Below are 23,465 nucleotides of genomic sequence, written 5' to 3' on the forward strand. Positions count from 1 at the left end.
GCCACGGTGTGACACAAGAGTGTGGTACCGATGGGCCATTGGCCTGATCCAGCCAGGTTCCTCTAATGTCCTTAAGTGAATTAAGATTGAGGTCCTTTCTGTTGTTATCTGGCACAACCAGGAGAAGCTAAAATCAGGCAGGTTGTTTCCCTGCAGGGCAGGGTTCAGTCTTGGCAGCTGTCAGGCTGAAAATCAGGCTGAGCTAATGCAGACTGGGCACCGTTTAGAGTTGCCAGCCTCCAGACCAATCCTGGAGCCCTCCCAGAATTGCAACTATACCAAGGTGACAATTGTCTCCTGAACATGGGCTCCGTTTCCTTGGCTCCTGGATCGGTTGGTGACTCAGCTGCTGGCTTTGCACTGGCAGAACTGTGATGGGGACAGAGCCAGCTGCTCCCACCAGCAGAGGCTGCCTACCGGCAGAAAGAGATACCAGTGGGCAGACAAAGGCCTCCCATGCCAGCCGGTCCCCATGCCAGCCTCCAGGGTGATGCAGCGGATAAAGAGCAGCGGCTTCTAATCTGGAGAGCCACATTTGACATCCCACTCCTCCTCCACTTGCAGCAAGCTGGGTGACCTTGGGCTAGTCACAGTCCTGTTGGATCTGTTCTCACGGAGCAGTTCTCTCATAGCTCTCTCCACCCCACCAACCTCACAGGGGGTCTTGTGGTGAGGAGAGGAAGGGAGGGCGATTGTAAGCCACATTGAGACTGAATCAGGCAGTGAAAAGCAGGGTATAAAAAAATGTCTCCTCCTCCTTCTCTTCTTCTTTGCCATACAAAGGAAGAGAAGAACTTTGTTATGTGCACCGAGAAAGGCCAAAGCATCAAGGCAATTCAGGTATAGGAAAGCAGGTATAGGAAATAAATAAAATAAATTTATTTATTATTAATTTTTATAAATCCTTTTTTAAATCCTAGGTTTGCCAATCTCTAGTTGGTAAAAAGAGGGGGAAAGGGTACAGGGTGAATGGGGTGGCCAAACCAAGAGAAATCGTAATGGCACAAAAAAAGGCTATTTCAGTGTCATAAGAGATGCCAATTTAATCTTCTTGTAGGACCCCACTAGGTATACACGAGCGATATCAACACAGATCCAGGCTCCGGTGGCACCTGTAAGACTCACAAAGTTTTATGCAAGGGACGAGCTAGTGGCCATCAGCAAGTGATTCTGTATTTGCCCGTTCTTCTCTTTATTCTAAGGCAGGGGTAGTCAAACTGCGGCCCTCCAGATGTCCATGGACTACAATTCCCAGGAGCCCCTGCCAGCGAATGCTGGCAGGGGCTCCTGGGAATTGTAGTCCATGGACATCTGGAGGGCCGCGGTTTGACTACCCCTGTTCTAAGGAATAAATAACATGGACGTCGTCATTGTACCCAAAACGTTTTCCCCTGCCAGTCAATCTTAAGCGAACACAAACGAATCCAAATTGCTGTCTCCCCACCCCCTTTATCGCTGGAATGGGTTACCCATTTTCATTACGCTGAATGTAAATGGACTCTTAGCCTTGGCCTATAAACATGGACCGGACCACTTCCGCTCCACGACGTCGTATCCGAGGACAGCTACGCGCGCACGGAAGCTCATGCCTTGTATAAAACTCTGCTTGGTCTGAAAGGGGCCGCAGGACTCTCAGGGCATTTCTGCACATCTGTCAAAATAGCGTTACGCCAGCGGAATGGCGTAACGCTAAGCGTTATCGCGCCTCCCATCCTCTCCTCACCTTTTTGCTGTCTTGCTCTCCTGTGCCGCTTTTTTGTGCTTCTCACCCTCCCCTTCGCCTGCTTGACATGGCGGAAGAGCGCAATGAGGTTAATACGCGACTCTCTTCCGCCTGTCAATCAAGCCAGGCAGCCAATCCCCTTTCTTCATGCTTTAAAGGCCCCGCATTGCCCACTAATTCTTCTTTTAATGCATACTTCTCCGTTGCTATGCCTGTGCATCATAGATGCATAGCCCAGAGCTGGCCCCCTACGGAGACATCGCAAAAGCAGAATTGTTCAAGTATATGAAATTGCAGGTCCTTACGACAAAGAAAGTTAAAAAACGCATTGAGGACACAGTCATAGCCTCGCGCGCGCCAGCATACAATATGAAGCAAGGCACTGGTTTGACCTTGGAAGTTTTATGGACTGATTTTGTACGTGAGGCTGTGATTGGATGTTTTTAACAATTTTCGCCTTGCTTTCATAACCGTAGGCAGCACACTTCTATCCCTTTATAACCTTGATTAAATTTCTCTTCGAGCATCACAAAAACAAACTGGTAGGCCGGAAGATGGGGAGCCGGAGGGGCCTGACTGTCACAGTAGGAAAGAGCCCAGGAGCACCTTCAAGACAAATAAAATGTGGAAAGGAACGTCGGTGAGTCAATAATCGCTTCTTCAGATACGGCGCGAAAGTGCGTCCCTCCATCCTTCTGTCTTGGAGAATGGAGTGCTAGTTTCATTCGGCATCCATGAAAAGTTGTATTTATTCAGGGGGGGGGAAATTAACGGGGGGCCGTGGGGCTTCTGAAACCACTCCACCCTCCAAGATATAAGGACAGGCAGACTCACATTTTGGCTGACCCTGAAGAAGTGAACAGGGAGTCGTGAAAGGTCCTCCCCTGCCACAGATTTTGTTAGAACGAAGTTTAAGTCTAGTGACACCTAGAAGATCGACAAAGTTTTATTCAATGAATAAGCTTTCGTGCGCATGTGCACTTTGTCAGAATATCCTTGACCATTACATAGAGCAGGGGTAGTCAAACTGCGGCCCTCCAGATGTCCATGGACTACAATTCCCAGGAGCCCCTGCCAGCATTTGCTGGCAGGGGCTCCTGGGAATTGTAGTCCATGGACATCTGGAGGGCCGCAGTTTGACTACCCCTGACATAGAGGGAGAGAGAGAGAGCAGAGGGTTTAATTGCCAAGAAGAGCTGGCTAAAGTGAAAATACATAAGAGATGATAGCTGAGATTGGGTTAAGGCAGTAATCAAGAAGGAGAAGAGATGGGGAGGGTTGTACCCCGCTTTTTACGACCCGATGGGGTCTCAAATTGGCTTACAATCGCTTTCCCTTCCACTCCCTGAGACAGGCACCCTGTGAGGTAGCTGAGGACGAGTGAGCTCTGAGAGAACTGTGACTGGCCCAAGGTCCCGCAGCTGGCTGCGGGTAGAGGAGTGGGGAATCGAACCTGGTTCTCCAGTTTAGAGGCTGCCACTCTTAACCACTATACCAAGCTGGCTCTCAAGAGCTGTTGATTCTTTTATGCCATGAATGACCTACAAGTACAAGAGTTCACCAACAGACACGAGAATAAGTTTGAATCCAGCATCAGCCCCAAAATCAACAACGTTCAACTCATCAGCACAGTCTGGGAGAGTCAGTACGGCCCAATTCACACTCCTTGGCCTGTATGTCCCCTTCCAGCTCTATGATTCTATGATTCCTTCCGGTTTCCTTAAATGTCTCATATAGTTGCGTGGGCTGGGGGTTAGTTGCCAGGAGGGGGATCATTAGAGCAAAGATGCATAAGGAACTGAGCGAAAAACAACAAAATCCAGCTAAAACTGGAATAGCACATTTGGTACGCTGTGTAAAGAGCAGCAAATTGGCATACAGATTATACAGGGATAAGCTACAGATGTGAGAGCCAAGTTTGAATCCAGGGCTAGTCTGAGTTTGAGTCCAAGGTTTAGGTTTAAGGTGCTGCTAGAGTGGGGGTTATGGGTTTTCCGCACAGTGGGGATGTTGTCCTGTAGTTTTGGTCCCTGACGTTTTGCCAGGAACTGTGGCTGGCAATTTCAGAGGTAGGACCAGAGTATATGAACAGTTGCTGGGCACTTAATTTACTTCTCGAGGGAGAGGGGGGGGGGGTGACACATCACATTTTTGTCTTATCTGGGAGTCTCTCACTGGATGGACTAGAACTAGGAAGTGCATTTCCTGTGCCTGAGTAGAGTTCATTAACAAGTCCATTAGGAAGTGCTTTTTTCTCTGTGTCTGGATGGAGTTCATTAGCAAGTTCATTATCCCCTTTCTGTCTGTGGCACTACAACCGCACAGATGCTTGAGAAGAATTGGGTTGTCTTACCACCATCTTGATTGTTATTTGTTTGATGGCTTAATTGTTAAATGTTAACCCTATTGTTATTTTAATTTCTGTTTATAGAAGTTACTATAAGGGTATGATTTTATGGGTATTTTATTAATATTAGGAATGGTGAGATGTTGGAAATTTCATGGGATGTTTTATACAACGTGAATCGCCGTGAGCCAGCTTGCTGGGAGCGGTGGTATATAAATAAAATTAGAAATGATTAAAAATCAATAAAGTCTATTAGGAAGCACTTTTCCTATGTCCAGGTAGAGTTCATTAGCAAGTCCATTAGGGAATGTTTATTCTGGGTATATGTGGAGTCCTTCCTATGAAGATATCTGCCACAGTTACTGCCAAAATACCAGAGACTAAAGCTACCAGACTGTGGCTACACATCCCAGAAAAGACACAACAACTGGTAGACTTTTGTCCGTGAAAGCCTTCGACAGTGCCGCTGAACCAGTATGCTCAAGGGACTTGGGGGGGGGGTTGGGGGGGGGTTGGGGGGGGCGGGACCGACACTGCTGTGATTCATCTTTTGGAAAAAGCACGGCCTGTGCTTTGGCAGCCCCTCCGCCATTCCTTCGCCACCTGTCAGCTTGCAAATGAAGAGCACGGGTCGGGCTGATTCATCGATTTCCCTCTCCATCGTGGAGGACAGTTATCTGATTGTTTTGTTTTCCCTCTCGCTGGCTGCTGGTATCCCGGGGAAGGCAGCAGGGGAGAGCGCTCTCAGCCCCTCTCGTGGGGGGGGGAAGTGGGGTGCAAATGGAGTGGATGGAAATCAAATGCATTTTTTTCGCATAGCCAATGCAGGCAGAGAAGGCTGGAGAGGTTCATGTGGGAAGCCCCGAATTGCTAGCTTGGCCACTTTGGGCAGCAGATAGTCACGTGCGCAGCAGTTTGAGAGCCTGGTTCGAATCAGCGTCCAACCCTGGAAGCCGGGCGGATGGATCTTGGACAAGCCACTTGCTTTCCACCTAGCCTCCCTCGCAGGGTTGTTGTGAGAAAAAAATGGAGAAGAGAAGGGGAACCCTGAAGGGAGCAGAGTTGCAGAACTGCAGATGGCCCCTGGAGACCTCCTGCTCTTACAACTTAATCTCCAAATGACTAAGATTGGCTCCTTGGGAGAAAATGGCTTCTTGGGGGGGGGGGCGCTCTCTGGTGTCACATCCCTGCTGGACTTCCTCCCCTCCCCAGACCTCGCCTCCTTAGACTCCACCCACAAAATCGCTATAGATTTCCCAGTCCAGAGCTGTCAAACTGTTCCTTTTGTTCTGGGACGGGACAGTCACCTGCTCATGCCATTCTTCCCTGGCAGCTCTTAAAGGGGCAAGACCATCTTTCGGCCCCAAGAATAAGAATTGGTTTTTAGACCCTGCTTTTCACTGACTGAAGGAGTCTCAAAGCGGCTTCCCTTCCTCTCCCCACAACAGGCACCCTGTGAGTTAGGTGGGGCTGAGAGCACTCTGAGAGAACTGCTCTGCGAGAACAGCATTATCAGGGCTGCGACTAGCCCAAGGTCACTCAGCTGGCTGCATATGCAGGAGAGAGAAATCGAACCTGGCTTGCCAGATTAGAAGCCAGCACTCTGAACCACTGCACCAAGCTGGCTCCACTTTATAGAAGAAGAAGAAGAAGAAGAAGAAGAAGAAGAAGAAGAAGAAGAAGAAGAAGAAGAAGAAGAGTTGGTTCTTATATGCCGCTTTTCCCTACCCGAAGGAGGCTCAAAGCGGATTACAGTCGCCTTCCCTTTCCTCTCCCCTCAACAGACACCCAGTGAGGTGGGTGAGGCTGTGAGAGCGCTGATATCACTGCCTGGTCAGAACAGCTTTATCAGCGCCATGGTGAGCCCAAAGTCACCCAGCTGGCTGCATGTGGGGGAGTGGGGAATCGAACCTGGCTCGCCAGATTACAAGCCAGCACTCCTAACCGCTACACCCAGCTGGCTCCACTTGGTGTGTTTAATCGGGAATAGGAGGCTGTGCTGCTAGGCTGCTTTGTCTCGTCTTTGGCACGGCGTCAAGCAGCCGGCAATTTGGACGAATGGCAACAGTCAGAAACCAGGAGTGACTGCCTCCCCTCCCCTCCCCTCCCCCCTCCCCCAGGAGGTGACGCAGGCAGGCATCTGCAGCCCCAAATTAGCCGCACGCTCTGCTCCGGTTCAACCACAGCCTTGGTCGTTTGCTGACAGGCAAAATGAAGCAGGACGTGGTTCCAGACGCTTGGCTCTTGCAGATCTGGCAAGGGTTTTAAATAGAGAAGTGCCAGGATTGTTTGAGCTTGGCTCTCTGTGCGCGCTCAGAGGCAGTCTGCTCTCCAGCGACTGGGTGGCCGAGCCAGGTCTGAAATGGGCAGGCTGGGTTCCAGGGATACAAAAGTCAACCTGCAGTCAAAAGGGAGGTGGCCACTTTTCAGGTTTGGCCCAGTTCCTCTGCCTTCTGACAGCATCTGCCTGGAGACCTGGGCTGCCTCACTGGCCCTTGAAACCAGTCTGTACAAACCTTCGTTGTGGGACCTCTGTGTTCTCCATGTGCGGGAGAAGACTTGGCACACAGCAGTGAACCCAAAGCCTAGACAAGTGCCACTTCAAGAGCATCTGGTAGCTAAGGGGGAGATTTATTGTTTAAAATAAACTTGCTGATCCTCCTCCTCCCCCCCCCTCAAATTCAAAGAAGCCATGTTGGATCAGGACAATGGCTCTCCAGTCCAGCACTCAGTCTCACACAGTGGCCAAAACCCAGGTGTCCTCAGGAGATCCACCAACAGGGCCATAAGAACATAAGAGAAGCCATGTTGGATCAAGCCAAAGGTCCATCTAGTGCAAAACTGTGTCACACAGTGGCCAAAATCCAGGTTCTGCCAGCAGGTCCATAAGAACATAAGAGAAGCCATGTTGGATCAGGCCAATGACCCATCCAGGCCAACCCTCTGTGTCTCACAGTGGCCAAAACCCAGGTGCCCTCAGGAGGTCCACCAGCAGGGCCATAAGAACATAAGACAAGCCATGTTGGATCAAGCCAATGGTCCATCCAGGCCAACCCTCTGTGTCACACAGTGGCCAAAACCCAGGTGCCCTCAGGAGGTCCACCAGCAGGGCCATAAGAACATAAGAGAAGCCATGTTGGATCAGGCCAATGGCCCATCCAGGCCAACCCTCTGTGTCACACAGTGGCCAAAACCCAGGTGCCCTCAGGAGGTCCACCAGCAGGGCCATAAGAACATAAGACAAGCCATGTTGGATCAAGCCAATGGTCCATCCAGGCCAACCCTCTGTGTCACACAGTGGCCAAAACCCAGGTGCCCTCAGGAGGTCCACCAGCAGGGCCATAAGAACATAAGAGAAGCCATGTTGGATCAGGCCAATGGCCCATCCAGGCCAACCCTCTGTGTCACACAGTGGCCAAAACCCAGGTGCCCTCAGGAAGTCCACCAGCGGGGCCATAAGAACATAAGAGAAGCCATGTTGGATCAGGCCAATGGCCCATCCAGGCCAACCCTCTGTGTCACACAGTGGCCAAAACCCAGGTGCCCTCAGGAAGTCCACCAGCGGGGCCATAAGAACATAAGAGAAGCCATGTTGGATCAGGCCAATGGCCCATCCAGGCCAACCCTCTGTGTCACACAGTGGCCAAAACCCAGGTGCCCTCAGGAAGTCCACCAGCGGGGCCATAAGAACATAAGAGAAGCCATGTTGGATCAGGCCAATGGCCCATCCAGGCCAACCCTCTGTGTCACACAGTGGCCAAAACCCAGGTGCCCTCAGGAGGTCCACCAGCAGGGCCATAAGAACATAAGAGAAGCCATGTTGGATCAGGCCAATGGCCCATCCAGGCCAACCCTCTGTGTCACACAGTGGCCAAAACCCAGGTGCCCTCAGGAAGTCCACCAGCGGGGCCATAAGAACATAAGAGAAGCCATGTTGGATCAGGCCAATGGCCCATCCAGGCCAACCCTCTGTGTCACACAGTGGCCAAAACCCAGGTGCCCTCAGGAAGTCCACCAGCGGGGCCATAAGAACATAAGAGAAGCCATGTTGGATCAGGCCAATGGCCCATCCAGGCCAACCCTCTGTGTCACACAGTGGCCAAAACCCAGGTGCCCTCAGGAGGTCCACCAGCAGGGCCATAAGAACATAAGACAAGCCATGTTGGATCAAGCCAATGGTCCATCCAGGCCAACCCTCTGTGTCACACAGTGGCCAAAACCCAGGTGACCTCAGGAGGTCCACCAGCAGGGCCATAAGAACGTAAGAGAAGCCATGTTGGATCAGGCCAGTGTCCCCTCCAGTCCAGCCCTCTGTGTCACACAGTGGCCAAAACCCAGGTGACCTCAGGAGGTCCACCAGCAGGGCCATAAGAACATAAGAGAAGCCATGTTGGATCAGCCCAATGGCCCATCCAGGCCAACCCTCTGTGTCACACAGTGGCCAAAACCCAGGTGCCCTCAGGAAGTCCACCAGCAGGGCCATAAGAACATAAGAGAAGCCATGTTGGATCAGCCCAATGGCCCATCCAGTCCAACCCTCTGTGTCACACAGTGGCCAAAACTCAGGTGCACTCAGGAAGTCCACCAGCGGGGCCATAAGAACATAAGACAAGCCATGTTGGATCAAGCCAATGGCCCATCCAGGCCAACCCTCTGTGTCACACAGTGGCCAAAACCCAGGTGCCCTCAGGAAGTCCACCAGCAGGGCCATAAGAACATAAGACAAGCCATGTTGAAGCCAATGGTCTATCCAGGCCAACCCTCTGTGTCACACAGTGGCCAAGACCCAGGTGACCTCAGGAGGTCCACCAGCAGGGCCATAAGATCATAAGAGAAGCCATGTTGGATCAGCCCAATGGCCCACCCAGGCCAACCCTCTGTGTCACACAGTGGCCAAAACCCAGGAGCCCTCAGGAAGTCCACCAGCAGGGCCATAAGAACATAAGAGAAGCCATGTTGGGTCAGCCCAATGGCCCATCCAGTCCAACCCTCTGTGTCACACAGTGGCCCAAACCCAGGTGCCCTCAGGAAGTCCACCAGCAGGGCCATAAGAACATAAGAGAAGCCATGTTGGATCAGGCCAATGGCCCATCCAGGCCAACCCTCTGTGTCACACAGTGGCCAAAACCCAGGTGCCCTCAGGAAGTCCACCAGCAGGGCCATAAGAACATAAGAGAAGCCATGTTGGATCAGCCCAATGGCCCATCCAGGCCAACCCTCTGTGTCACACAGTGGCCAAAACCCAGGTGCCCTCAGGAGGTCCACCAGCAGGGCCATAAGAACATAAGAGAAGCCATGTTGGATCAGGCCAATGGCCCATCCAGGCCAACCCTCTGTGTCACACAGTGGCCAAAACCCAGGTGCCCTCAGGAGGTCCACCAGCAGGGCCATAAGAACATAAGACAAGCCATGTTGGATCAAGCCAATGGTCCATCCAGGCCAACCCTCTGTGTCACACAGTGGCCAAAACCCAGGTGCCCTCAGGAAGTCCACCAGCAGGGCCATAAGAACATAAGACAAGCCATGTTGAAGCCAATGGTCTATCCAGGCCAACCCTCTGTGTCACACAGTGGCCAAGACCCAGGTGACCTCAGGAGGTCCACCAGCAGGGCCATAAGATCATAAGAGAAGCCATGTTGGATCAAGCCAATGGTCCATCTAGTGCAACACAGTGTCAAACAGCGGCCAAAACCCAGGGGCCCTTAGGAGGTCTCCCAGAAGGGCCAGAACTCCAGAAGCCCTCCCACTGTGACCCCCAAGCACCACCAATACAGAGCATCACCGCCCCAGACATCTCATTAGCCACTAGACATGTGCCACGCTCATCTCTTGCCCAGGAAAAACCAAAGGGCCCTTCCACCAGTCCTGACTGGGTCACTGAACCAAGAACATTTGGACTTGTGGGTCGCCCGTCGAGATGGCTGGGAACCGCAGGTTCAGGAAATGGATTCATGTCTTCTCCGGAGGGCTGATCGAAGCAACTTTTAACAAAGGCAATGGAACAAAGCCCATGAAAGGCAACCACTAAACCGCCCTCCCCTCCCCCCTGCATCCCAAAGCCAATTTAAAAGCCACTAAATAAAACAAATCCATGCCATTAAAACACATCTCGAAAGAACAAGCCATTAAAAGAGGCGGGGCGCCCTGAGCAGCCCCTTTGGGTCAGAAGCAGGTCGTAAAATGTTTAAGAGACAGAGTTAAAAGCCTGGGGCCTTAAAAGCCACAAGGTGGATGGCAAGTCATCCCGAGAGGGGGTGGGGGGTCTTACGAAAAGGGGGGGGGCAAACTAAAGGTGGAGCCTGGAGGCCGGCCAGAATTACAACTGATGTCTAGAAAACTAAATGGCTGCTCTGGAGGGGGGACACTAGAATGATTGACTTGGAAGGCCCATAGAGGCCATCTAGTCCAACCCCCTGCTCGGTGCAGGATCAGCCTAAGGCATCCAGGAGAAGGATCTGTCCAGCCACTGCTTGAAGACCGCCAGTGAGAGGGAGCTCCCCACCTCCTTAGGCAGCCCATTCCATTACTCTGTGAAAAAACGTTTCCTGATATCTAGCCAATACTGTTCTACATGTAGCTTAAAGCCGTTCCTGCGGGCCCTCTCCTCTGCTGCCAACAGCAACTGCTCCCTGCCCGCCTCCAAGGGACAACCTTTCAGATACTTAAATAAAACTATCCTATCCCCTCTCAACCTCCACTTCTCCAGGCTGAACATCCCCAAGTCCCTCCGCCTTTCCTCCCAGGGCTTGATCCCCAGGCCCCAAATCATCCTCATCGCTCTCCTCTGCACCTTCTCCATTCTGTCCTCGTCCTTTTGGAAGTGAGGCCTCCAGAACTGCCCACAGCCCTCCAGGTGCAGTCCGAGCAATTTGGCGTGCAAAGGAACAGCGCCGCATTTCGATCTCTCTGTGCTGCCTCCCTGGCATTGCACCCTACTGAGGTCCCTGCCCAGGCTTGACCCCCTCTCCAAATCTCCAGGAATTTGCTCACCCAGAGTTGTGTTTGTGCTTTGCTGTCACGTCATGGCTGTCTTCTGGCAGCCCGGTGGCATTTTCAAGGCTAGAGACGTCCGGGGGGGGGGGGGGGGGAGCGGATCGGCCACTGGCTGCCTCCATGTCACGACCCTGCGATCCCTCGGTCCCTTTCAAGTACTGACCAGCCCAACCCGGCTCAGCTTCCAAGAAGTGATAAGATCAGGCCAGCCTGGGCTACAGTGGACAACTCTGACTCCAAAGGCTCATGAAAAATGTCCATCTCTGGGCGCCACCTGCCTCTCCTCCGAGGACAGACGGGGCAGAGAGAACAGAACTGGGCGGCCCCTTCCTCAACAAGGAGGAAGCTAAAAGGGCTTTCTTCCTCCAAGCCTGTGGGGCCATCGAGGGGAGGGGAGGAGAGGGGAGGGGGGTGATTCCTTGTTTTCAGTAATATATCCAATGAGGGGGGGGCATCATCTTAATTTTCTTTAATATGCACATTTTTTTCCATCTCTGTCTGGAGATCAGTTGGTTTTAATTATTATTAAATGCAATTGTGTGTAAACCTCCTTGAGCCATTATGGGAAGGTGATATAGAAATGCATTATTAGTAGTAATATTAGTATTAACAACAACTATAATAGCAGGAAATCTCCAGAGCTGAACCTGCACTTACTTTGTTTTTTTCCATTGTGGAGCCTGCTGAATTCAGATTGATTTGAACTCGGGTCTTTCTCTATCCTCCCCCCCTCCCATTGAAACAGAAAGTGTTCTGCACTTGATTGGGGAAGCTCAGAGCGGGGAGGGAAGGCAAGTGCAGCAGGAGTCTCTTTCTTTTATTAAATTAGGGGGGGGATTGGAGAGAGCAGAGGAGGGGGAAATAAATCCAAGAGGCAAACTTCTGCTGAGAGAAGTTAGGGCTTCTGGAGCGCAGTCACTTTAAGGGAAGCCTTGCTACCGGGATCCAGGAAGACTTTGAACTGATGCCCTGGCCAATCAGGGAAGACTGCTTTGCTACGAGGCACGGAAAAGGAAGTTAATTTGCAAAAAACAGAAATCTGCACACTAACTGATGCTGGGTTTTCAAATACCAAGGGTTATATCCACTTTGGATATCGCGGAGGAAAGGTAGGGTCACTCCGGATCAACCATGCATGTTGCAGAGGGAAATTTAAAGCACCCCAAATCAAAGTGGAAATCAAATTCAGCTTAGACGGCAGGTATTTATTCGAGCTGGCAGTGGGTAAAAAGCCCCATGCAGACTACACCCAGGACCCACCTGGAGGTTGGCAACTTTCCTTGGACAGGCTTGAAAATAGGCCGGGGGTGGTCATTGTGGAGCCCCCCTTCTGAAGCTGGTGGGGTCATTGAATCCCTGGAGAACTTGTGGCCAGACAGCAGACCGTTCTCTACCGGAGGGGGCCAGGCCTTTAACATTCCTTATCTGCACTTCCCCTGCCAGAAGAGCTGTACCTGTCAGAAAATGGCCCTGTCATGCAATTATCTAAGGCAAGGGTCCCCAACAGGGCACCTACAGCACCACAGCACCCGCCAATATCTTTCCTTATGCCCACCAATTGCTTTTATAAAGTAGGCAGAGTAGGGTTGCCAGATCCGGGTTGGGAAATAACTGGAGACTTTGGGGGCGGAGCCAGGAGGGGGTGGGATTGGGGGCGGGGCGGGGCGGGGCAGGACCTCCCCAGAACAAACTGCCGTAGAGTCTCCCCTCCAAAGCAGGCATTTTCCACAGGGGGACTGATCTCTTTAGTCTGGAGAAGAGTTATAATTCCAGGGCATCCCCAGGTCCCACCTGGAGACTGGCATCCCTAGAGCTTCTTGGGGATTTTGCCCATTTGGGTTTCTGACTGACTGTCACAGTAGAAAAGAGCAGCAGTTCTGCCTGAAAAATTCAGAGAGGGATTGTTACAGTTGTATAGAAACTTGCTCCACGGCGTTTTGTGGTTAGCTCCGCCTCCTGCAGCAGCCATTTTGTGTTTGGCCACACCTCCTGCGGCAGCCATTTTCTGGCTGCACCCCTCAGAATTCCAAGAGTGCCTACAGGCTCAGAAAGACTGGGGACCCTTAATTTAAGGCCTCGGTCAGGATGGGAGTTAGGGACTCCGTTTTTGTAGCTATGGGTCAAATTAGGAGTCAGTTTGGGGCGATGATGAACATATGGACGAACGCCGGGGTGGGAAGGGACCGTGCGACCCGTTCTTTCCCGTGGGCCCCAGCCCTCTGCCTTTGACTGACAGCTGTCCTTCCTTCCTAGGGGTGGCCGAACAATTTGCGATCGCTGAGGCCAAGCTGCGGGCCTGGTCCTCCGTGGACGGGGACGATTCGAACGACGAATCCTACGACGAGGACTTCGCCACCCCGACTGAGTCCGCCCAGCCGGCCGGTGAGTGAGCAGGCTGAGGGTCTCGTGAGGTCCAGCAGGGGAGCTGTAGGCAGACCTCCCCCACCCCCCTGCAGGGTGCCTGCCTTGTTGCATGTTCAATAGATGACCTGAGAATCTCCCTACATTTGGGGTGGGGAAAGAGGTCCCCCCACCAAAGAAGTGGCCCCTTGAGTGCTGAGCCACATGCCCTAAGACCCCCACAGGCAGAAGGATCTAAAAGATGATGCCGACCTCAGGGGCTTTCAAGGCGGAGGAGAAGCAGAGGCGGTTGGAGATGGCCTTCCTCTGCAGAGGCTTCCTTGGTGGTCTCCCTTCCAAGTACAGACCCTGCTCAGCTTCCCCCAGCAAGGGGCTTTCAAGGCAAGGGAGAAGCAGAGGGGGTTGGCCATGGCCGTCCTCTGCAGAGCTGCTCTTGGTGGTCTCCCTTCCAAGTACAGACCCTGCTCAGCTTCCCCCAGCAAGGGGCTTTCAAGGCAAGGGAGAAGCAGAGGGGGTTGGCCATGGCCTTCCTCTGCAGAGCCTTCCTTGGTGGTCTCCCTTCCAAGTACAGACCCTGCTCAGCTTCCCCCAGCAAGGGGCTTTCAAGGCAAGGGAGAAGCAGAGGTGGTTGGCCGTGGCCTTCCTCTGCAGAGTCTTCCTTGGTGGTCTCCCATCCAGGTACCAACCCTGTGGACAAAACTGAGAGGGTGCGGAGGAGAGCGACGAGGATGATCCGGGGCCTGGGGACCAAGCCCTAGGAGGAAAGGCTGAAGGACTTGGGAACGTTCAGCCTGGAGAAGATGAGGCTGAGAGTGGACAGAATTGCTGTCTTTAAGGATTGGAAAGGTTGTCACTTGGAGGAGGGCAGGGAGCGGTTCCTGTGGGCAGCAGAGGAGAGGACCCGCGGTAATGGCTTTAAACTACATGTGGAATGTAACCGGCTGCTTTAGGATGCTTTGGGTGATCCTGCATTGAGCAGGGGGTTGGACTAGATGGCCTGTATGGCCCCTTCCAACCCTATGATTCTATGGATGTCAGGAATATTTTTTTCAACGAGTAGTTCACCAGTGGGATGGGCTGCCTAAGGAGGTGATGGGCTCTCCCTTACTGGCGGTCATGAAGCAGTGGCTGGACAAATGCTTGTCCAGGATGCTTAGACTGATCCTGCATTGAGCAGGGGGTTGGACTAGATGACCTCTAGGGCTGCTTCCAACTCTGTGATGCGATGATTCTCTATCCATCAACGCCCAGCCACAAGGGGTGGGCATTCTGGGTGATTCACCTGTGAATTTTGGTCTGAGAATTTACTTTTGCAGACAGCCCATTTGCAAGCGGCAAGAACCCGCTCTGCCTGACCAAAGGCTTCCCGTTTCGGCCCCAGGCCGTGTCTATTATTTCCCTCCCGGTGGTGTCCCTTTGCCCTTGGCTTACCGTAGGTCCTGCTTGGCCTTCCAAAGGCTTTGCCCGGAACGAGCTGGGCAGCTGGTCAGCAAAAGCTGGCCAAATGTGTCATCTTCCTCTTTCTGTGCCAGCCAAAGAAAGCTGCTCTTGTTTCCCCTCCCTACAATTAACTGCCAACCAATACGGGCCTATTTGCATATCAAAGAAAGTCAGCGGTAATCTGCAGCAGCGGCTTGGAAGGAAAGTTCTAATTATTCTTCTGTATTATTAGAATGAGTGGGCAATGGAGAAGAGGAGGAGGAGGAGGAGGGGGCAAGGATCGAAAACACGACCTCTCTCGGGTTGGGGGGGAGGAGCCTATGTCACAGGGCCCCCCCCATCTAAGGCAGGAGGAAGAGTTGGTTTTTCCAAGCAGCTTACAATCGCCTTCCCTTTCCTCTCCCCACAACGGGCCCCCCCGTGAGGTAGGTGGGGCTGAGGGAGAGAACTGCTGTGTGAGAACAGGACTGTGTCTAGCTCAAGGTCAGCCAGCTGGCGGCGTGTGGAGGAACGAGGAATCAAACCCCAGCTCTCCAGATTAGAAGCCACCACTCTTAACCGCTATACCAAGCTGGCTCTCAAATCGTCAACACTGGAAGGATTGCAGGATGCTGGGCTTACTTTCTCCTATATTATTATTATTATTATTATTATTATTATTATTATTATTATTATTATTATTATTATTATTATTATTATTATTATTATTATTAAAGATGCCCTGGATAGAACTTGAGATTCACAGTCCTGGTTTACAAAATTTAAACCAGTGTTTGGCGAGTCAGTGGTATATGCCAGGGGTAGTCAACCTGTGATCCTCCAGATGTTCATGGGCTACAATTCCCATGAGCCCCTGCCAGCAAAAGCTGGCAGGGGCTCATGGGAATTGTAGTCCATGAACATCTGGAGGACCACAGGTAGACTACCCCTGGCAAATGCAACAGATGAGGATGAGAATTGAAGGCAATTTCATATACCAGATAGCCGTGGATTTGGTGCTGTCACCTGTCCTCCCAGGATTTGTGTCCTAGATGTTCCGGACAAACCCTGGTTCATGCTAATCAGATATCAGTCTTCCAAATCATGGTTTGTTTCCCAGAGGAACTGGCTGGCCCCTGTGTGAGACCGGATGCAGGACTAGACGAACCCCTGGTCTGATCCAGCAGGGCTCTTCTGAGGTTCTTATGTTGGTTGTAAGTTGGACAACACTTCTGGATGCAAAGGCCGTTGTTGCTATCGACATCGTCCTGGGGTGCGCCACTCCGACAGTTACCTGGGCCAAGACACATCCTTAGCTGGAACCAGTCGGGACATGCAGTGAAGCATGACCTCCCAGACCTTGCCCCGTGAGTCTCAGAGTTTTGGACAATGGGGATTTGACAATGCCCGGGCTCAAGCAGATCTGAAGAAGATCTCTCAGCCTCTCGTCATTGCATATAGACAAATAGCTACCTGCCAGCTCCCGCAGCCTCCATTTGCCTTGGGGCCTGTGGCCTGCCGTAACAATCCCGGCGCTCTTCTCCACCTGCGTGGCTCACACCCGCTCCTGTCTTGTGTTGCAGATGCCGCGAACCAGCCCCCGCCCAGCACCTTGCTGAGGGGCTTCTTGCACAGCCGCCTGTGCCAGCTGAACGCCCGGCAAGGCTCCTGCGACCCGGAGAGCGACTCCTCCCAGACCACCATCTCGCCAGAGACCTTGTGCTCCAGCCTCTGCAGCTTGGAAGACAGCCTCTTCCTCAAGGAGTTGGGCTCGCCTTCCGAACTGGCCGCCAAGCTGCTGGGCGCCGTGTCCGGCGGGGAGGAGATGCTCCTCTCCAAGTTGCCCGCACAGACAGCCGGCGAACGTGCCTTCCGGAGCCTGGCGCAGCTCGAGTGCCAGGACTCTCTGTACTCCATGTCCTTCACCGAGTCCTGCCTCTCGCCGGCGGAGGACGAGGGGGTCCCCTGCAAGGACTGCCCGGGGGGCTGCAAAATCCACGGGGACAGCTGCCAGGTCCGGAGGAAAATTTCCGACGTGGCCTCCTCCGGCGTGGTATCGCTCGACGACAACGAGGAGGAGGAGGAGCCCGAGGAGGACACCGGGGAACAGTGAACCGCCCTCTCCCGTGCCGTCCGTGGCATGCTGCACCGGCCATCTCGTCCCACGCCACGGCACCCTCCCTCCACCCTGCTCCGTGGCCCACCAGTTCTCTCAAAGGGAAGGTTCTTCCCCCCCCAACCCCCTGCGAGGAGGGCCACGGACCCGCGTCAGGCAAGGGAAGACCGGTTCAAACCCAACTAGTTGCCCGCTCGCCTGACCCTTGTCCTGCGTCCACGTCACCTCCACTGTGCCATCTGATATGAATCCGGAGGGGCCTTTCGCGTGGCTTCGTGGATTTTGCCTGCTGCATTCTCTCTCTCTCTCTCTTTCTCTCTCTCTCTCTTTCTCTCTCTCTCTCTTGTGGCCTGTTATGTTTTCTTGCATGAGAATGTCTTGAGGGTGGAAAGGAGAACCCCAAGGGAAACCCTGAAAAACTCTGGGGCCGCGCCAACTAGACTCGCCGTCCCCCAGGCTAGTCCAGAGCATGCCGCGCACACCGTGCCCCCCAGGGAGGAGAGGCACCTCCAGGCTGTCCAGGCGGCATGGCTCAAACGCTTGTGAAACAGCAACTGTAACGTTTCCGAAGACAATTTTCAAAGCTATCGATCGCCCTGTATCGTCCCCCCCTCCCTTCCCCCCCTCCCCGACTCTTTCCGGCTCACGGCCACGGGCTGAAACGGAATGTGGAATGCAATGGATGCTTAACATGTTTATGCCTTTTTCTTAAAAAAAAAAAAAAAAGAGAAACCCACAACAAAACCCACACGGACTGTCGTCTGGGCCCCAGCTGGCCTCTTCTTGGGCTTTTACTGTGTTGAATTTTATACTGTGGCTTCACCGGAAGAAACGGGCCAGGTGGGGGTTAGGGGTGTGCTCATGGGGGTTGATGCAAATCCCGGTTGTGGGGTCCCCTCCTCTGCCCCAGCTCTCTCGCTTGGGAGAAGGCCGGGAAGACAATAGGGGGTCAACGAAGGGGGGTGCCCAGTCCCTCCACCCCAAATCTTTTCTATATTTTTGTATGTGCGTCTCCGTGCTGCTGTCGTTCGGGGCCTCGGGGCCCGTGCTGTGGGTGGGTTTTCTAAGGGGCTCTCCCCGTTACTCTTGTCCTGGGCGATACTGTGATCCCCACCCCAGCCTGTTCCCCAAAACAGGACCTGTGAGACACTCGGCTAGAAAGGGCTCCCCGTCCTCCTGCTCCAAGCGAGGGGGACCCTTCTGCGCCAGGCCGGGCCCAGGGAGCAGTGTCCTGGCACTGGGGGGGACGGTGCATGGACGAGGCATCTGTGCAACGCATGCGTCTCTGGGTTTTTGACCAGCACAGTTGTCACAGCTGCTCCCAAAGAACCCCGAGCATTTTGGGTGCAGGGTCCTTAGTCTTTGCTCCCCAGCCTGCCGTGAGAAACAGTTTCCTGGAGAGAGGGCGACACCCTTGAAACCGGCAGAGCTCCGTGCTCTTGATACGGCCAGAGGAAGGGACACACAGAGGTGCGTCGGTGCACCCCAATGGCTTGCATTCCTTCACAAGCACGCATTTACATAAACATGCCCTTGCATGCACATACATGCGGAATGCCAGCTTCTAGGGGGCACTTCCTTGACTGAGATCAGTTCCCCTAGAGAAAATTGCAGCTCCAGACGGAGGAATCCAGGCAGGGGTGTCCAAACTGTGGCTTTCCAGATAGCCATGGACTACAAGTCCCATAAGCCCCTACCAGTATGGTGCTGGCAGGGGCTCATGGGAATTGTAGTCCATTGATATCTGTGAGGAGCTCATGTGAATTGTCATCCATGGACATCTGGCAGGGGCTCATGGGAATTGTCGTCCATGGACATCTGGCAGGGGCTCATGGGAATTGTCGTCCATGGACCTCTGGCAGGGGCTCATGGGAATTGTCGTCCATGGACATCTGGCAGGGGCTCATGGGAATTGTAGTCCACGGACCTCTGGAGAGCCACAGTCTGGCCACCCCTGATCGATGGTATTCCATAGGATCTAGTAAAAGTGAACCCCCCCAAACCGCATCCACCAATCTCCCAGAATTCCCCAGCACTGGTTTCCCCACCCTGCAGTTTCACGGCGTGACTTTGTTTCCTTTCGGTAAAACTGTCCAAGGCACAAAGCTTGTATCGCCCTCTGTTCTTTGGTCAGGCAACTGGGTCCACAAAGAGACATCCCCCTCCCCCAAAAATGCGTGATAAGAGAAATATGCTCTGTGCCAAAGATGGGCACTGCATCCCTACCCCCCCCCCCCCAGAAACATGCACATTGCATGTTTGCACTGACCTGTCACCTGGAGTGACTCATGCACTGAAGCCGGCTCATGCCCATGAATGCAGGCCTGCACCCCAGCCCCTGACATTCCTTTAACCTTTGACGGCCACTCTTCTTGCAAGCAGGCACCTTGGGGCATGCCAGGTACGGCTGGGGATGTGGAATTGGGCAACCACTGCAGAATACTTGAGTTCTTAACCTGCTTTGCTGGGTCCAGGCATTGGGTGGGGAGGAAGGGCAAAGGTGGAACTGGATACGGAGAAGGAAGTCTGAGTCCCATGGCAACTTTGAAATCAACCAAGTTTTATTGAGGACAGCAGAAGAGCCCTCCTGGACCAGACTGGTGGGCCAGCTAATCCCGTATCCTGCCTCACCCAGCGACCATCCAGTTCTGAGGCCATCCCCTGGTGTTGCCTCCTGGCTCTGGGGCTCTGTGGATGGGTGCCTCTGAATATGGTGGTTCCCCTCAGTCACCAGGGCTGGTAGACATCCTGCATGAATCCACTGGATCCCTTTTTCAAGCCATTGCTATCTCCTTTGGCCGTGAATGCCATATGGCCATCAGAAGAGCCCTGCTGGGTCAGACCAGTGGTCCCTCTAGTCCAGCCTCCTGTCTCACCCAGTGGCCAACAAGCTCCTCTGGAGGGACAGCAGAGAGACTGAGGCCTTCAGAGGAAATTCGGAAGAGCCCTGCTGGGTCAGACCAAGAGTCCCTTTAGTCCAGCCTCCCATTTCACACAGTGTCCAACAAGCTCCTCTGGAGGACCAACAACAGGGCAGAGACATAAGGACATCAGAAGAGCCCTGCTGGATGTGGTCCATCCAGTCTAGCCTCCCGTCTCACCCAGTGGCCAGCCAGTTCTTCCGAAGAGCCAATAACAGGGCAGAGAGGCCAAGGCCTTCCTAAGAACATCAAAGGAGCCCTGCTGGGTCAGATCAGGGATCCATCCAGTCCAGCCTCCTGTCTCACACAGTGGATAACCAGTTCCTCTGGAGGGTTAACAACAAGGCACACAGGTCTTCCCCCAATGTTGTCTCCTGGCTCTAGGATTCAGAGGTTGACTGCTTCTGGATGTTGAGGTTCCTTTTATTCACCATTGTCTATCGCCAATCAATCAATCAATCAATCAATCAATTTGGAATGTAAGCTTCCCTCTGCACACATACTGCTTCAGATACTCTTCTTGCACCCAAAATAAAACTTGCTTGGTCTTCAAGGTGCCGCTGGACTCCAACTTGGTTCTGCCTCTTCAGACCAACCCGGCAGTCCACCTGGATCAGGGCCACTTGTCTTTGAAGGGCAAAGGTATAGCTGCCCGGTGCCCCAACACGGATTAGGGCAGTACAGGGAAATGGGGAGTTTAATCTTTCCACCGGGCTGGGTTCATTTCATTGGTGAAAGACGCCTCCTGCCCATCTCCAGCATGGTTCTTAGTTCTTTACAAGAAAAGGAAGCAGGTGGCAACTTGGAAATCCAAGTTTCTAGCTCTCATGGGCTCAGTAGGGGGAAAAGGGGTTTGGATAAATATTGGATTTCTGGTAGCCAGGGGTGGCATGTGGCCATTCAGGACTTGTTTCTGTTCTGTCCACCCTCCAGGGGTCCCAGGCACTTTCTTTTTTAAAAAATATGATTAATGGTTATGGTTGCCAACCTCCAGGTGTTGGCTGGAGATCTAGGATGCCAACTGATCTCTCGGTGACAGAGATCAATTCTCCTGGAGAAGAGGGTACCTTGGGAAGGCAAGCCGCATGGCAGCAACCCCCCCCCCCTGCTGAAGTTCCTCCCCTCCCCTGACCACTTGCCTCAGACTCCACTTTTCAAAACCATCTCCATGAATTTCCCAACCTAGAGCTGGAAACTGTCTGGGTGACCCTTCTAGCAAGAAGACCAGGCAACAAAGCATGGGGGGGGAAGATGTTTAATCAAAAACGGGGAAGGGGGTGGGCTTTGGAAGAGCAAGCCAGTCTGAGTAGAAAGTATTTGGCGTTCAAAACCCTGAGGAGGGGTGTGTGAGTGGGGGGCGGGAGGCATGGGTAGCCCTGTTCTCTGGACCAGATCGGGCACATTTTTCTAACAGTCGTGCGCTCCTCGGAAGACCAGGTTTGCGCTAGGAGGTAGTCTGGTCCATTCGTATTTTGGCAGCTGGCTGGAGATCCTTGGGTTGTGGCTAAGAGCGACGGCCTCTACTCTGGAGAATCGGGTTGGATTCCCCACCTCCTCCTCCACACAGTTGGGGGACCTTGGGCCAGGTCCAGTTCTCTGAGAGCTGTTCACGCAGAGCAGTTCTCTCTGAACTCTCTCAGCCCCAATTACCTCTCAGGGTGCTTGCTGTGGGGAGAGGAAGGGAAAAATGGAAGCCTCTCAAGGACTCCTTTGGGTAGTGAAAAGCTTCTTCTTCTTCTTCTTCTTCTTCTTCTTCTTCTTCTTCTTCTTCTTCTTCTTCTTCTTCTTCTTCTTCTAATAGGCCAGTGAAGGGTGTCAAAGAAGGAGATCTCTGCAGGCCAGAGGGATAGAGGGACACAGTAGGAAAACCAGCACAAGGCTGTCCTTCCGTATTAGGGCATGGGAGAGATTACTTCCTCTCAGCTCAGGTGGCCAACCTTCAGGTGGAGCCTGGAGACACCTGCAGAGACCAGTTCCCCTGGAGAAAACAGATGATTTGGACCGCAGCAAACTGTACAGGACGTTATAAGCCTCCCTCGCCAGTCTCTGCCCCCCCAGTCGCCAGGGATTTCCCCTCCTGGAGCTGGCAACCCTGCTGATCCCCCCTCCCCTGTCCCACCACGCTGTTTGGGGTGCAATCCTATGGACACCTCCCCATACTCTTCTTGGGGCAGCCCCCTCTTGGTCACTCGCCCTCGACGCCTGCGCAGAACTGTCTCCCGAGGCCTATGCATCCCCCCTTCCCCCCCTACTGTCTTGCCTTTGCACACACCCCTTCCCAGATGCACAATACTGTACCAGTCTGTCCCCCTTTCTGCCCTTCCCGGTGTATGCCCCTGGCTGGTACGAATGTCTGTTTCGTTCTGTTTGTATCCGTAATTCATTAAAAGGGTCGTTTTGCCCAATCGGTCTCTCGCTGTCTCTGTCTCTGTGGAATTCCCCCTTTTCCCCGCTTGGCTTCTCCTCCCCCCCCCCGCCCCAGTCTTCCTTCCGGTGACTGTCAGTCATCCCCTGCATCTAAGGTTGCCAACCTCCAGGTGGGAACAAAGAAGACGACTTCTCAGGGCCATTCCGCACGCCATAAATTTAGCGTCATACTCACTCCCTGAAGACGCTATATTCCGGGTGCTCTGCATGACGTTGCCAGTCTCCCGTGTCCGGCCAGCAAACTGCTCGGAGTAGCCGTCATGTTAAAGTGCAAGTTGGTGAATCCCAAAAAGTGGATTCACCAACCTAAAAAGCGCTTTCCCCCAGCGGACATCCAGCAGGCCACCAGCATAAGAAATGTATGGAGGGGAAGAAGCGCTATCTCCACCTCCAATGTCCTGCCCTCGCACCTGCCTCCCTCTCCCTTCTTCCCAGGATGGGAAGTTCTTTTTTTTTAATTGCAACATTCCAAAGTTGTGGCACAAAGCATGCGGCTCTAAATTCCCCCAGCCTCAAAAAACAAAACAAAACAAAACAAAACAAAACAAAACAAAACAAAACAAAACAAAACAAAACAAAACAAAACAAAACAAAACAAAACAAAACAAAACAAAACAAAACAAAACAAAACAAAACAAAACAAAACAACAACAACAAACAGGAACGAGATTAATTTTTAAAAGATTCAAGATCCATGATTCCACAAGGGCTGGCCTTTAAAAAGCACGATGCATCTAATCATAGGCGTTTAAACGGAGAACTATTAATTTTAAAAAATTGTGGGCATCACAGAACAGTTGAAAAAAGGAGAAAGGGGACTGGCTGCTTGGCTTGATTGACAGGTGGAAGAGAGTCGTGTGTAAAGTGCATTGCCCTCTTCCACCATTCAGTGCTTGTGGAGGGAGAGAAGTGTGAAAAGGCAGCAGACAAGAGTGAGACAGAATTAAGGTGAGGAGTGGCCGGGAGGCGTGATAATATTAGTGCTGCGCCATTCAGCTGGCGTAATGCTATTTTTAACTATGTGTGGAAATGCCCTCAGGGTTTCAGGAAACCCTTGCTGAGAAAGCCTGATCAAGAGGCATTTGTCCCCAGCTAGGACTTCAGCTAGGACTTGGGGTTACACATAGGAGCCCCCCAGTTGCCCTGGAGGGCCAGGAA

The 23,465-nt window shown here is 52.8% G+C and overlaps 1 protein-coding gene across 3 annotated transcripts in view; it reads left to right on the forward strand.

Annotated features, from left to right (window-relative positions):
- The window catches only part of FAM131A (family with sequence similarity 131 member A), a 71,189-nt gene extending 48,905 nt beyond the window's left edge, over nt 1-22,284 (forward strand). For all 3 annotated transcript variants that reach the window (XM_077348239.1, XM_077348241.1, XM_077348240.1), the window contains 2 exons: nt 13,317-13,445; nt 16,427-22,284. In XM_077348239.1, coding sequence (XP_077204354.1) covers nt 13,317-13,445; nt 16,427-16,956 — 659 coding nt within the window. In that variant the 3' untranslated portion in view covers nt 16,957-22,284. The remainder of the gene's footprint in view (nt 1-13,316; nt 13,446-16,426) is intronic.
- The last annotated feature ends 1,181 nt before the right edge of the window (nt 22,285-23,465 follow it).

The sequence above is a fragment of the Paroedura picta genome, chromosome 8 (genome assembly GCF_049243985.1).
Source record: "Paroedura picta isolate Pp20150507F chromosome 8, Ppicta_v3.0, whole genome shotgun sequence".
Taxonomy (NCBI): domain Eukaryota; kingdom Metazoa; phylum Chordata; class Lepidosauria; order Squamata; family Gekkonidae; genus Paroedura; species Paroedura picta.